Raw genomic sequence first — 16108 nt, 5'->3', positions numbered from 1 at the left:
TTGACAGGTTCATAATTGTCTTCATCGATGACATTCTGGTGTATTCCAAGGGCGAGGCTGACCATGTTAGACATTTGCGTTTAGTCTTAAAAAAGTTAAGAAAGAATCAACTGTACGCTAAATTTATTAACTCCCAGTTCTGGCTGGATCATGTGTCATTCTTGGGACACTTGATATCAACCTAAGGTATTTTCATGGATCCTTAAAAAGTAGCAGTAATGGAAAACTGGGAACAACCACAGACTATCATTGAAGTAAGGAGTTTTCTTGGTCTTGCTGGCTATTATCGACGCTTTGTGAAAGACTTCTCGACCATAACACTGCCTCTAACAAGGTTGACCAGGAAAGAAGTTAAATTTGAATGGAGTGATGATTGTGAATAGAGTTTTTAACAGTTCAAGTATTATCTCATCATACGCTTGTTTTGGCACTTCTCGATGACAGTGGAAATTTCAAGAGCTACAGTGACGCATTTCTGAATGGTCTAGGATGTGTGCTGATGCAGTATGGAAAAGTGATTACGTATACTTCGTGACAATTAAAACCCCATGAAATGAACTATCCTACTTATGATCTTGAATTAGCAGCTATTGTTTTCGCTCTAAAAATTTGGCAACACTATCTTTATAGGGAAACATGTCGAATCTTCACTGACCATAAAAGCCTCAAGTATATCTTTACTTAGAAAAAACTTAATCTCTGGCAATATAGATTAATGGAATTGATCTGCGATTATGACTGCACTATTGAATATCACCATGGTTGTGCGAATACTGTAGCAGATGCTTTCAGCAGGAAATTTCACAGTCGACTCAATGCTTTTTTATGCATGTCGTGTTCCTCTTCTGACCGACCTAAGATCTACTGGAGCGGTTTTGGGAGTGAATCACTAGGGAGCCCTACTTGCCAACTTTCAAATTAGACCAGTTTTATTGGATCGTGTTCTCGAGGCTTAGATGAATGACTCAAAATCCCAAGAGTTAAAGCAAGCAGTGTTGAATGGCAATAAGGGAGATTTTGGGATTCAAAAGCCTGATGTTATGCTCATGCAAGGCGATCGAATGTATGTACTGAATGTGGAAGAACTAAAGAAAGAAATACTCGATGAGGCGTATATCTCAGCTTATGCGATATATCCCGGAAGTACTAAAATGTATCATACTATCCGACCCTTCTACTATTAGCCAGGAATGAAAAGAGAAATGGTTGAGTACGTGAGTCGTTGTCCTGTCTGTCAGCAAGTCAAAGCAGAAAGAAAGAAACCATTCAGGTTGCTACAGCTACTTCCTATACCTCAGTGAAAATGGGAAGATATCACAATTGATTTCGTGTACAAGCTGCCTTGTACACGTAATGGCTATAACGGTATCTGGGTGATTGTGGATCGACTTACCAAGTCAGCACATTTTCTACGTGTTCGTGAAAATTACCAACTAAGTCAGTTGGCTGAACTTCTCGTCTCTGAAATTGTCAAGTATTATGGTGTTCCAGTTAGTATTATTTTTGATCGGGACCCCATATTTTATCATGCTCCGATCCCAACATACGTCTAAGATCGACCCGTGACATCACCAATTACATGTATATCTAACATATCCTGCCTTCGAAATATGTACTATGCACAGTTTAAGATTCGAATTGCGTAGAAATTTTCGTATACTTTATAGTTGCATTTAACCTCCTCATTAGACTGCCTACATACCTAGACATGGATCAAGCCATTCATAGTTCGTCTTTGCTACACTCGAACATTTATCACATAAACCACTATGTCCCAACATAATACCACAATTCAAGCATGCAACATCTCAAGGAACATTCGACGAAACACAATAATATTCTCTAGTCATCTTGGTCAACGAGTCTAATTATACTAATAACAGCCATAACCAACGTCATCTAATAATCATACCAATAAATAACACATACAATACATAGAAATGCAGGCCTAGAGCAACACAATTTGACCAAAGCCTACATCTCTGAAGCTGAAGTCAAATCCAAGGAACCAATAAGTCAAGTAATGCAATTTTGGACCACTCAACGAAATTCATCAACGTCGGGTTCCGAACCATTCAACGGAACCAAAACACCAAGTGAGATTCCGGACCACTCAGCGGAATCCAAACCAGGATATGATTCCGGACCACTTAACGAAATTGCAGAGTATAAGGATTCAGGACCTCTCAACGGAATCCGAGTGGATACAATTTCGGTCCACTCAACGGAATCGTGGAGTACACTAGATATTAGACCACTATACGAAATCCAAGCTAGATACGATTCTGGACCACTCAATGAAATCGCGGATCACAAGGGATTCCGAACCACTTAACCGAATCCAGACAGAGCAGGAACTGAACTACTCAATGAAACCCCAGCAGAAACCCAGTTTTGGATCACTTAACGGAACTAAGCGGAAGTCCAAGGAATATAGCAATGCTCGAAAAACAAGACATGAAACAAATACTCAAAATACAAAAGCTCAACGAAACAAGAAATGGAACAAAACATAATGTACATAATTAGAACGGCTCAACAAAACGAGATACGATATGTGAAACAAGTCTCGAAGCAACAAATCCCATGATGATGGGTTCATGGTCCACTCCTAGCCCTCACATTTCATCACATCAGGCCAATCATGCAAATCAAATATCATTTCAAATATGCACGTCAAATTACTTTTCATCGAATAATTCAACAAACACTTCGAATCACATTTCACAGATATCATCAATACATAAGTCAAATCACGTTTAATAAACATAGATCAATGACTACTCACATTTCAATAGATTCACGTTATAAAATCAAGTGATATCCAACCAAATTATGATCGTCTATCGAAATATACCAAGTACAACTAATCTTCATCACCCCTATAATGCATATGGTCCCCCATCGCGGATATACCAAGCAGAACCATAAGCATAATCTCATAATGCAGGCAATGATCACCATCGTGGATATACCAAGCATGATCAACCCTAAAATACATACGGTCCCCCATCGCGGATATACCAAGCGACCACATCTTAACTCTAGGTAGTGATCACCCATTGCAGATATACCAAGCATGATCACTCCTAGAATGCATATGGTCCCCCATCGCGGATATACCAAGCAAAACCATAAGCATAGTCTAATCATGCAGACGGTGATCACCCATCACGGATATACCAAGCATAATCACCCCTAAAATACGTATGGTCCCCTATCGCAGATATACCAAGCAAAACCATCCATGTACCATTGCTACATGGTGTAGTAAATTCAACACACTACCTACCCATACCTCTCAACCCTTATGAATTACAACGTAGTCATCTACACCATCATCTTCTCATGGCCACCAACTAATATGTCACACAAGCATATAAGTTCTACAGAATACTTCTAATAGGATTCTAGGATCATATTGTCATAACATTTATCATACTTATCATTCACATTATTAAGAAGTTAAATAAACACACACACACACACACACACACATATATATATATATATCACAATATGACGTCTTATACACATAAACCGATGTATATATTATCGAGGATAACTCACTAACCAATATAGGCCCACTAAGCCCTACATAGTCCCTAGTAATACTGATTTTAATATTTAAAATCAATCCGTAATATATTGACCAAAAGTCAAGTCTCTGTCAAAGGTGGGGTCCACAACCCTATACAAGTCAATCTGGAACATCCGCCTATGGATTTTCGATCTGTAACTTTCTAAGGTTCTCATTTATCTTCTAGAACAATATTCTAAAATTTCGGAACGATCCAACGGTTAGATCTCCACCAATTACTAGAATTATGTTGTTATCAACGTTTGGTTTTACAACTTGGAAATCCAATTCGGGAGGATCCGTACGTTGGATTTTTGATCCGTCAATTTCTATTGTCCTCCAATATTACGTACTATTACATATTAAAGTTCTGTGTTGATCCAACGGTTGGATCGTCAATTCATATTATTATCAAGTGACGGCTAACTAAGCGGTCAACTACGAAACTATATTAAAACATTGGGATTTCACTAAATGGATGTCAAAAATGGAATTGGGGCATCAAATTTAGCCTAGGATGGATAGGTCAGGTCTCAGCCCCCCAGTGCCGCCGCCACACGTCGCCCAAAAAATTTCACCTACTTTAAAAATTACCAAATTTTACAAGCAAGTAGATCTCAGTAAGGGGAGAATTTTTCATACCTGGGCCAAAGTCCATTCAGCCGAGAAATGCCTAGAAACCTCCTCAATCCGCTGGAGCCCTAGAATTTGGGTGTTCTCAATTCGACCTCCATACAAGCTTCGACGCCTCTATCATTGCTTGGGCTTTGTTCCTGAGGTTGAGGGGAGCCTATTGGTAGTGATAATCGATGGAGTAGACTTCAAAAATGGTGGATCACCTCCGAGACACCATCGCACCCACCAGTGCATTTCATGTGAATCCAAGGCCAAATTGTATGAATTTTGGGATGGAATTGGTAGAATGAGAGGCGAGATGATGATTGGGAGTGGTAGATCGGTCCAAGTCGTTAGAAATCCGATGGAAACCTGTTGGAAAATATGGAGGAAACGGGTCGGTCACATGGGTCAGAAAAAGGATCCGAATTGGGTGTTTTCTTCCCCTCATCCTTTCCTTCATTTTTCCTGTCGCCTATTCGTCAGTTCCTCTCCCCCTTCTCTCCTAATTGGGCAATCCATTCCCCCCATCTCTCTTTTCTTTCCTCTCTCATCCATCCATCTCTCTCATTTCTCTCCTCCACTCATCATCATAACCATCCACGTGGCTCAATTAGATTACTCCAGAAAATCTGGAGCCTTTTAGAGTGAAGGTTCAATTTACTAAAATGACCCCAACTTTAAATGTTAATATCTCTTTTGTTATAACTCTAAATTACGTTCTGTTTGCGCTCATGCGCTCGTATCGACGAGTACTATCCAAATACGTAAAGAAAAGTAGGAAATTATATGCAAATCAAATACATCCTTGAAAATTCTGTTTAGTCCATTAAGGGTGTTTTCGTCCTTTTACTTATCGAAAATTTTATACGCCGTAAATATATAAACATTGAAACTACGAATACGAATATGAAATAAGGAATACATAATTTTAAATAGTGAAATCCAGGACAGGATTTCACAAATTTACTTCAAAATTTTGGGTATCTTTTCAAGAAGCTATAGGTTCGAAATTACTCTACAACACCGCCTATCATCCTCAAACCAATGGACAATCAGAGAAAACTATTCAGATGCTGGAAGACATGCTAAGATCTTCAGTCCTGCAGTTCAAAGACAAATGGCACAAACGCTTACCTTTGATAAAATTTGCCTACAACAACAGCTTTCACTCCAGCATTGGTGTGTCACCATTTGAGGCGTTGTATGGGAAACCTTGACGTACACCATTATGTTGGTCTGAGGTCGTCGAAAGAGTTTTGGTGGGTCCTGAAATTGTAGATGAGACGACGCAGAGTATCCAAGTGATAAAGGGCAATTTGAAAGCAGCACAAGATCGACAAAAGAGTATAGCAGACAGACATTCGACTAACAGGGTATATGTAATTGGAGATTTGGTGTTCTTAAAACTGTCACCATGGAAGGGTGTTGTGCGTTTTGAGAATAAAGGAAAACTAAGTCTTCATTACATCGGGCCATACCAGATCATTGAGCGTTGGTGAAGTTGCTTACCGACTTGATCTACCTCTGGAATTTTCAAGAGTGCATAATTTGTTCCACGTGTCCATGCTCCGGAAATACGTCTCTGATCTATCACGTGTGATTCCTCCTTAGCCGTTAGAGATTAACCTAGATTTGACTTATGATGAGGTTCCAATGACAATTCTTGATTGGAAAGACAAAGTTCTCAGAAACAAAACCGTTCATATGGTGAAAGTCTTATGGAGAAACCACTATGTGGAGGAAGCTACTTGGGAGACAGATGAGCGTATGCGGGACCTTTATCCACGTTTGTTCTGTAACTATGATCTTGAGTAGTGTTGACATTTAAGGGATGAAATTTTCTTAAGGGGGTAGGTTTTGACGACCTGTCCTTAATTCTATATGTAATTTCCTTTCCGAGTGCGTAAAATGACGATTGTGCAATATTAGCAAAGTGGAACCTGACGTGAATGTAGTTATTTGGCTTTTAATTTATTTTTCCTATAATCGTACTTAAATAGTACTCGTTGTTGCGAATGCGTGAGCATGAGTTAGGCCTAAATCGGATTTGTAACCAAAAAGTTATGTTTAGTTAAAGTGCGTTAACAACGGGTAGAATTGTACACGTGTGTGTTAATTATTTAGTGTTAAAATTACTGTTTTTTATAAGGTGAGCTGGATTGTGTAATTTTATCACTTCTCTCTTTAAATCTTTCCCATGACCTGCTCTCCCTCACCAACCAATCAATCACTCTCCTCATTTCTCTCACCCAATCAGACAGCTTCCCCTTTCTCTTTTGTCCAATCAGAAAATCCTTCTCTCTTCTTCTTCTCTCCTTCACTTCGAGCCTCTCTTTTCCCTCTGCAACACAAACACCATCATCAAACCTCACAGATCGGACCTCAAACCACCACCATCGTACTCTCCTCATCACCACGAGTCCATCCGTACGAACCGATTCTAAAATGATTGAGTTTTGGTGAGGATCCGTAAATCGTGTTCGTTCATCGTACATCTTGTAGTTAGTTTTGTTAAGTACTGTTTGTGTTTAATTTTAAATAAAAATATATAAAATGATTTCTGAACGCACGATGTACGATGAGCGAACACAATTCATAGATCTTCGCAATTTTCACAAAAAGAATTCTGCGGGATCAGGATTCCAACTTCACCCACGCAATTTGAAAGGACTATCTAACGGAAAATCAAAAAATAGATAAAAATAAAAAATAAAAAACAAATAAAAATCAGCGGTCCCAGCAGTTGGGGCAAACTAAGGTCACACAAGTTTGACATAAGGCGAGCTGAAAGCTCTCCGCCAAAACCATGAACGGCGATGGCTCTTTCTCTCCGATCGTCCAGGGTTTGTCAGAAGACCATGACATCCACATCACCGTAAGTTTCCTAAGTCAGATCATCTTCTTCGCCGACTCTTCTAACAATCTCTCTTACATTGTTCACTCTCTGTTTGATTTGTAACAAGATTAGGGTTCAGAAGTTGAAATTGGAAGTAAAGTTGGGTCATTTTTTTCAAATTTGTTTGAACAACATTTGGGATTTAGAATTTGAAATTTGTTTTGTGGTATAGGATTGGGCACTAAAAAATTTTAGAATTTCAGGTCATAAGCAATTGAGCAGTATAATTGGAACTCTAATTTGTGAGTTATTTGGGTATTATGACAATTTTGTTAGTTTGGGGAGTCGAATCGTAAGGCCTAAGATTTTATTGAACTTGTTCATGAATACTGTATGTGCCAAGTAGTGGTAGAGCAAGTAAAATCATACACTTTGGAAGAGGGGGAGAGGAGGGTAACAAGGAATGTGGGTGACATGTAAAGTTCTTAATGATGGTTGAGCAAACGCTATTTGAGCTACTGAAAGAAGCACTGCAGAGTAAAAGCGCTTTATAGAGAAGCACGAGGTGTGTGGTTTAGTGAATTGAGCTCATTGTATCTGCAGATTGAGCTCTGCCTGAACAAACCTGGGGAGGTAATAATAAAAGCTTGTTAGGAAACCACCTGCGATAAGTTAATCAATTAAGTTTTGGAATTAGGTCCAGATAAGTGTTAGTATATTACACACAAGAAACTTCGGCTCAAACTGACGTAATGAAGCTTCAAAACTAAAGGATGTTAATGTTAAAATTGGATATTTGGAGCAGTTAATTGAGCTTGGATGGTGAAGCATTAACATATATACTTAGACAGTACGTTAGAAATGTCTGTACTATCAGTGAAGGATGAAGTAAGAGGATGACCATTAGCACACTCAGGTTTGGCTATTAATGGAAGTGGCAAACATGAATGGCCAACATATCAAAATGATGGTTGATAGAATAACAGCAGCAAAAGTAGAAAATGAATATTTAAGGGAGCTCGATACGACAGACAAGAATCCAAATTTTGCATCTGGTCTGTGTACATGTAGAGAATATAGATGGAGAGTACTGATCAACCACACTGAATATTCTGAATTTTTTGAGAAACTATATAAACAATCATAAAGTGAATAAGATTGTGACCTTGCTGTCACTTTGCAACAACAACATGCGTAATTTTTTTCAAAACAAAAGAACAGCCAAAAAACTATATTTAAGGGTCTATGAAGCATCATAGTTTTGCATATGGTTGGCACGCTATTTATTTTTTATAAGAAACAAGGTGAACAACAGGAACAATGCATGAAAAAGGCAAATAAAGAAACTTGGTTGGCAATCCGTTGCTTCATATTTCTTTGTTATCTTTCATAAATGCTGCTTGTATTTGGAATATCTTAAGATTTATTGGGTTGTTTGCTATTGCAGATAAAAGAAGGTTCTCCAAACAGTGAGCAACTGCTGGAGGACGAAAACAATGACCTTGAAAATGATTGCGAGCAATTGTTTGAGATTGAAGGCAATGAGGCTGAAAGTGAAAGAGATGATACAAGTGATCAATTTTTTGACATTGAAAGCAATGACCATGAGAATGACCAAGGTGATATCAATGAACAATTATTTGAAATTGAAAGCAATAACCATGAAATCAGCAGGGATGATAGAACGTTAATTGATGATCAAAATGGTGGATCTCAAGAAAAGGACTATCCCCCACCCTTTGTGGGTTTGGAGTTTGATTCATACGATGATGCTTACAATTATTATAATTACTATGCCAAGGCACTTGGGTTTGCCATCAGGGTGAAATCTTCATGGACAAAACGTAACAGCAAAGAAAAGCGTGGTGCAGTGCTCTGTTGCAACTGTGAGGGTTTTAAAACAATTAAAGAAGCAAACAGTCGCAAGAAAGAAACAAGAACGGGCTGTCTGGCAATGATAAGGTTGAGGTTAGTGGAATCTAACAGATGGAGGGTGGATGAAGTCAAACTTGAACACAACCATTTATTCGATCCTGAAAGAGCTCAGAACTCCAAGTCGCACAAGAGGATGGATTTTGGGGCTAAAAGAAAGATGGAGTCAACCCCTGATGTTGAAGTGCGTACGATCAAGTTATATCGGACACCTGTTGTGGATGCTGTTGGTTATGGAAGCTCAAACTCCAACGAAGGAGAAACAAACAACCAGGTTGATCGGTTCAAGCGATTGAAACTCAAAAAAGGAGATGCTAGAGCTATGTACAATTATTTTTGTCGGGCTCAGCTAACCGATCCGAATTTTTTCTATGTGATTGATCTGAATGATGAAGGACATATGAGGAATGTGTTTTGGATTGACTCCAGGTCTAGGGCTGCATACAGTTATTTCAATGACGTGGTTTCATTTGATACTACATGTCTGTCAAACAATTATGAGATTCCACTTGCTGCATTTGTTGGAGTAAATCACCATGGGCAAACTATTTTGCTTGGTTGTTGTTTGCTAGCTGATGAGACACCAGAAACATATACATGGTTATTTAGGGCATGGCTTACATGTATGTCTGGCCGCCCTCCACAAACGATCATCACAAGCCAGTGTAAGGCCCTGCAAAGTGCTATAGCCGAGGTTTTTCCTAGGGCTCATCATCGTCTTTGTTCTTCACATGTTGTGCAAAGTATTCTTGAGAATATGGGAGCTATACAAGAACATGAGGCATTTCAGCTGATTTTGAGTACGACTGTATATGACTCTGTAAAAGTTGATGAGTTTGAATTGGCTTGGGAAGATATGGTTAAGAGATTCAGGATTAAGGATCGTGAGTTTATTCGAAGTCTGTTTGAAGATCGAGAGCGATGGGTTCCAGCTTACTCAAAAGACACATTTTTTGCGGTGATGCCCAACATTCAAAACGGTGAGTCGACGAACCCATTTTTCCATAGTTATATCCATCCGCAAACTTCTTTGGAAGAGTTCCTTAGTGTCTATGATGTAATTTTAGAAAAGAAGCGTCAGGAAGAAGCTCATAATGATAATGAGTCCAGAGAATTGAGTTCAATGTTACGAACAAGATACTATTATGAGGTGCAGCTCTCTAAGTTTTACACAAAAGATGTATTCAGAAAGTTTCAAGATGAGGTTGTGATGATGTCTTCTTGTTTTAGTATAACTCAAGTTCACACAAATGGACCAATTGTAACCTACATGATCAAAGAACGTGAAGGGGAGGAAATTCTGAGGGGTGTTAGGAACTTTGAAGTCATGTATGACAAAGCGGGAGCAGAAATTCGTTGTATGTGCAGCTGCTTTAATTTAAATGGCTACCTGTGCCGGCATGCCTTGTGTATCCTCAACTATAATGGTGTGGAAGAAATACCGTTTCAGTATATCTTGTCGCGATGGAGGAAAGACTTTAAGCGGTTGTATGTTCCAAATCTTGGGAGTAATAATGTTGATATCACGAACCCAGTTCAGTGGTTTGATCATTTGTATAGAAGAGCAATGCAAGTTGTTCAGGAAGGGATGATTTCTCAGGATCATTATATGGTGTCTTGGCAGGCATTCAAAGAGACTCTGAACAAGGTCCGTCTTGTAGCAGACAAGCATGTACAGTAAAAAAATGTGAATATAGTCTTCCGTCATTCTCTTTAGTCCTGGAGAGATGCTATGTAGGAAAGACCAGAGACAAAAAGGCTGGCGATCTGCTGCATGAATTGAAGGGTATAACCAAGGAAGACAACAGAATGTACGGAATTCAAAAGGAAGGATCTCCATAGGTAATTGTGTGCTTTCTCTCCTAGCATTATTATTTGTATGCTTTGAAAAAATTCAAGCTAGTTGTTGACGATCTAGTGGTAACCAGTAAGTGGATGCCATCACTCTGCTTGGAGCCTTTACAGAGTTACTTGTACTGATTATACTAGTGAGTAGTGACTAGTGACCCGCCTAAGTTTGTTGTAGAAGTTTTTGGGATCAATAATTTGGCCATCCAAACATGCAAATTAAATATACCTTTTCTTGGATAATCACTTGTCTCGCTTTTCCTTTTCATTCCCTTTTTGTTTTGAAGCCGTGTTTGTATTACCATTGACTTTATGGCATGTGGGTTCGTTTAATGCTCTGCAAATAATTTTTCGGCTACATTGCTAACCCTGTGTTATAGACTGCAGGTGATTTTGGCAAACGTGCTGGAAGATATGGAAGAAGTCGTTTAACAGTATAGAAGGTGATATACCATAAACACAAAGTGCAGAATCTTTGAATGGATCAAACCATAATCCTACCCTTCTTGCCGATCCTCCGTCGCGCTTAGGGTAACCCCGTTTGACGTTTCTGTAGGTAGTTTGAGCTGACGTTTCTTCGTCTCTGCACTCTTCTTAGCTTCTTCCGTTGTAATTTGAAGATTGTGCAACTACTCTTTTGAACCCTTGTATATTGAAGATTGAGGATTGTTGTTGGATCGTTGCCTTTGCTGCTTCTCTTGTTCTCCATCTATTTATTTTTATTTTGAAAAAAATAATGATCCAAAAAAGTACCAATGAAAATAGTTCTTATAAAAAAAGGGTTCGCATTTGCTAAAAAGGTCTATTGGTTGGGAAAGTGAATTATTTGCTTATAAGCACCAAATTACTCTTTTTACTTTTTTTTCTTTTTCTTCGGATTACAAGCTATATTCTAAACTAATTTATTATGCTAAAAGGTGGAGGAGGGTTGAACAGAAAAAGCCCAACCAAACTTTTAATGTATTTCTTGCGTACCATGGATGTCCCGTAGGTTTTGCTTGCTTAAAATATAAAGAAAAAAGCTTCTTTTTTTTTTTTTACCTAATTGCTTTGAAGCCTTGATTATTATTATTTTTTTTTGGCAGAAATTGATGTCATGAAAAAAACAAAAAACCTTATTGGTGGTTAAGACTTTCCTTTTCAAATTTATTGCATCTCAAGTTTAAACAATATATTTCATTTTAATGTAAAATATTGCTTGTAATTAGAAGAAGAAGAAGAAAAAAAAAAAAAAAAAAAAAAAAAGTAAAAAAAGAGGAATTTTTATTAACGAGGCCCTGCTATGACGTGTCGAAGACTAAAATATACATCTCCACTTGTATTTCAGACTTGAGATGAAGGGGAGACCCAAGTGTAAGAAAACGAAATGCAGGGGAAACCGAACCCCAGAAACAAAATTCTCCTTCGCTTCGACCAGTGAAAAAAGAAGCAGAGTAATTCAGCGCTCTTGTTACAGGCGGACCGGCGAAACCGTTGGCTCGCGGGTTTGTGGATCTTCTCTTTCCGGTCCGAACCCGTAAGTACCCTCGACCAATTGCTCAGGATTTTGTTGTCAGTTGCTCGTATTAATTAATTTGAATTTATTGTCGCAGCTTTCTTAGGGTTTGGATTTTGACTCAAAATCTTCAAGGTTTTGTGAGGAATTTTAGGAGTTGTATGCTTGCAATTTTCTGTTTGGTTCAGTAGAAATTGAGATAAAAAGTTTGAAAATTTTGAAGTTTAAGAGGACAAAATGGTTGTTTAGAGCTGTTCTGAGTGTAGGATTGAGTATTGAACTCAGACTTAATTATGTATTTGGATTGAGTATTTGATTAAGTTGAAAATTTTGTTCATATCTTCCATTGTTTTTCTTTCCTGGGTTTTGTGTGATGCGAATGGGGCTTTCGCGTAATATGAAGACAAAGTTTAAATTTTTCAGGTAGAAGTTGATTGTTTTAAGTCCCCTTTGGGTATAGAGAATGATATAGTTCGTTTCCTGACAATTGAATGGAAAAATTATGGTAAAGTTTCAAACTTTGTTTGACAGTTTCTTTTCGGAAGCAATTTTGTGATAACATGACTTGTGACGGTTAAAGTGAGTACGTTTTTTTTTGCTCTAGTGATGGTTTGATCATTACTTGTGTTTGGATTGTTGGCTGGATGGTGTTTTATGTTCGCCGGATATCAATTTTACAGAATTATTTTTTTTATAAAATTAAAGATTATTTTACTCTTTTTGTGAAAGTTGGTCTATTATTCTAAATTTCTTGGTAGATGGTATATGGGATTTTTGTAAGGGTTCACTTGTCTTTCAGATGGAAGTAGCCTCTCTTGACAGCGAGCAAGTACCGGATGGTGAGTGCAATGAGATCGTAACTGATGGAGATGGTGTTTTGACCGAATCAGATGTTCAAAATGGTGTCACTGAAGGAAGAAAGGAATTTGTTGCACCTGCAGTGGGAATGGAGTTTGAGTCTTATGATGATGCTTATAATTATTACAACTGCTATGCTAAGGAAGTGGGATTTCGCGTTAGAGTGAAGAATTCGTGGTTTAAGAGGAACAGCAGAGAGAAGTATGGTGCCGTGCTTTGTTGCAGCAGCCAGGGTTTCAAAAGAATTAAAGATGTGAACCGTTTGAGAAAGGAAACAAGAACTGGATGCCCTGCAATGATAAGGATGAGATTAGTGGACTCCAAAAGGTGGAGGATACTAGAAGTTACACTTGAGCATAACCACTTGTTAGGTGCTAAAATGTACAAATCAATTAACAAGATGGGAAGCGGAACTAAAAGGAAGTCACAGTCAAGTTCAGATGCAGAAAAACGAACAATTAAGTTGTACCGAGCACTTGTAATAGATTCAGGGGGCAATGGGACCTCAAATTCGAATATAGCAGATGTCAGGACTTTTTCTGATCATCCGGATCAGTTGAACCTTAGAAAAGGTGATACACAAGCAATCTATAATTACCTTTGCCGAATGCAGTTGACCAATCCTAACTTCTTTTACTTGATGGATTTTAATGATGACGGGCTGCTAAGGAATGTGTTCTGGATTGACGCTAGGTGCAGGGCAGCATGTGGTTATTTTGGTGATGTGATATACTTTGACAACACATATTTGTCAAACAAGTATGACATCCCACTTGTGGCGTTTGTAGGGATCAATCACCATGGCCAGGCAGTATTGCTTGGTTGTGCTCTACTTGCTGGGGAGACGACGGAATCTTATACTTGGTTGTTCAAAGCTTGGCTTACATGTGTATCAGGACATTCTCCACAAACAATTATTACTGACAGGTGCAAGGCTTTGCAGAGTGCAATTGCAGAGGCATTTCCAAGATGTCATCATCGTTTTGGTTTATCACACATCATGAAGAAGGTTCCAGAAAAACTGGGAGGGTTGCGCAACTATGATGCCATCAGGAAGGCATTGACTAAAGCAGTTTATGAAACTCTGAAGGTGATCGAATTCGAAGCAGCCTGGGGGTTCATGATTCAGCGTTTTGGAGTCGGTGATCATGAGTGGCTTCGATCTTTATATGAAGAACGGTTTTGGTGGGCTCCGGTTTATTTGAAAGAGACGTTTTTTGCTGGAATGGCGGCTGCACGTCCAGGTGAAGCCTTAAGTCCATTTTTTGACAGATATGTACACAAACAAACTCCACTGAAAGAATTTCTTGATAAGTATGAACTGGCTCTCCAAAAGAAGCATAAGGACGAAGCTCTTGCAGATATCGAGTCAAGAAGCACGAGTCCCACATTGAAAACAAGATGTTCCTTTGAGTTACAGCTTTCAAAAGTTTACACTAGAGAAATATTCGAGAAGTTCCAATTTGAAGTGGAGGAGATGTATTCTTGTCTTAGCACCACACAGTTACATGTTGATGGGCCAATCATAATATTCTTGGTCAAGGAGCGTGTTGTCGTTGAGGGAAGTAGGCGAGAGATAAGAGATTATGAAGTCCTGTACAACAGAACAGCCGGTGAGGTTCGTTGCATTTGCAGCTGCTTTAACTTTTACGGGTATTTATGTCGGCATGCATTGTGTGTGCTTAATTATAACGGGGTAGAGGAGATCCCTTCGAAGTACATTTTGCCGCGATGGAAGAAGGATTACAAGCGTTTATATATTCCAGATCAAGGGTCCAGTAATGCTGACGCCACTGATCGCGTGCAATGGTTCAATCAGTTGTATAGAAGTGCCTTGCACATTGTAGAGGAAGGTGTGATTTCTCTTGACCATTACAAAGTAGCATTGCAAGCATTCGAAGAGTCGTTGGATCGGGTTCATGTTGTAGAAGACAAGCATGAATAAATTACCTGTAATGTTAAAGGTTCGAATTTTATGGAAGTAGAAGGGGTAAATGTAGGGTTATTTTCCTCCTCTGTTCCTTAACCTGTTTATGCAGTTGTAGATTCACCCTTGTTTAGGATTGTACAGTGATTGTCAAAGCGATTTTGCACATATTCTAAGCTTGCATTTTCAGGTCCTACTGAAAACATTTTACAAAGGTGAAAAAGGGAAAAGAGAGAGAACCCCTCATATGAAATTGCTTTTAATTCTTCTATGCCTATTTGGAAGTTCTTTTAGATAAAAATACAAACGTCTTCGGATTACCAAGAGCATTTTTTACAACGTTTAACATGAAAAATTAGAGCTCGTTTGGGAATGCTTGTAAAATTATTGGAAGTGCTTTTAGAGAAAATGTTTATGGGTTTAAAAATCACTTAAATGCTTTCTCGAAGAAGCATTAGTTATGTGTTTTTTTGTTGAAAACACTTTAAGTGTTTTTTCAGAATTCACTTGTATTTTTACTAAATATTAGTTTTAAAAATATTTTCATAAAAAATCCTTTCAGTAATTTTAAAAGCAATTCCAATGAGCCTTTAGTCGGATTAAAAGAAGCTGCCAATCGAGTCGCCACAAAGACATTAGCCACAAACTTTGACAAAACTAACTGCGGACTGAAGATTAAAGATAGTTTAGTGTCACAAATGATGGATACTTGACAAAACTAGCAAAGTCTTGGCATGGTGCCTAATATTTCAAAGCCCTCTTGCTGCTCATATTCTCCCTGAGTTTTCACCCTTCTTGCTCTCACATATAGATGTATGATAATTGATGGTATGTTTACGAATGAGCTCTCCACACTATTTTATAGCAAATGATGTGAAGTACAAACAAAATAGCTTCGTTAGTAATTTGTTGTAGGTGAGTTATCCACCACTGTCTTAGTAGTTTGTTGTAAGCTAATCATCCACCACTTTGATAGTGATTTATTGCAAGTGAATTGTTGATGACTTTGTCATC

The 16108-nt window shown here is 38.4% G+C and overlaps 2 protein-coding genes across 3 annotated transcripts; both read left to right on the top strand.

Moving 5' to 3' along the window:
- Positions 1-6921: 6921 nt before the first annotated feature.
- Positions 6922-11508, top strand: LOC103928917 (protein FAR1-RELATED SEQUENCE 8). 2 transcript variants are annotated; one of them, XR_664430.3, is made up of 3 exons: positions 6922-7073; positions 8482-10808; positions 11202-11508. XR_664430.3 is itself a non-coding variant. In XM_009338035.3 (2 exons), exons 1-2 carry the CDS (start codon positions 7005-7007, stop codon positions 10645-10647), a joined length of 2235 nt encoding a protein of 744 aa, XP_009336310.2. In that variant the 5' UTR covers positions 6922-7004; the 3' UTR covers positions 10648-11057. The 2 variants fall into 2 exon arrangements, 1 of the variants encoding a protein (XP_009336310.2); XM_009338035.3 differs by lacking the exon at positions 11202-11508 and having other exon boundaries at positions 8482-11057.
- A 631-nt stretch (positions 11509-12139) lies between these two features.
- LOC103928916 (protein FAR1-RELATED SEQUENCE 6) lies at positions 12140-15264 on the top strand. Its single transcript, XM_048583912.1, has 2 exons — positions 12140-12330; positions 13109-15264. Exon 2 carries the CDS (start codon positions 13109-13111, stop codon positions 15110-15112), a length of 2004 nt encoding a protein of 667 aa, XP_048439869.1. The 5' UTR covers positions 12140-12330; the 3' UTR covers positions 15113-15264.
- Positions 15265-16108: the final 844 nt, after the last annotated feature.

Source organism: the organism of the source record quoted next, unplaced genomic scaffold (assembly GCF_019419815.1).
Source record: "Pyrus x bretschneideri cultivar Hongxiangsu unplaced genomic scaffold, Pyrus_bretschneideri_v1 Contig20, whole genome shotgun sequence".
Classification (NCBI taxonomy): domain Eukaryota; kingdom Viridiplantae; phylum Streptophyta; class Magnoliopsida; order Rosales; family Rosaceae; genus Pyrus; species Pyrus x bretschneideri.
The sequence above is the reverse complement of the archived record's forward strand: the minus strand, read 5'-3'. Positions and strand labels throughout refer to the sequence as shown.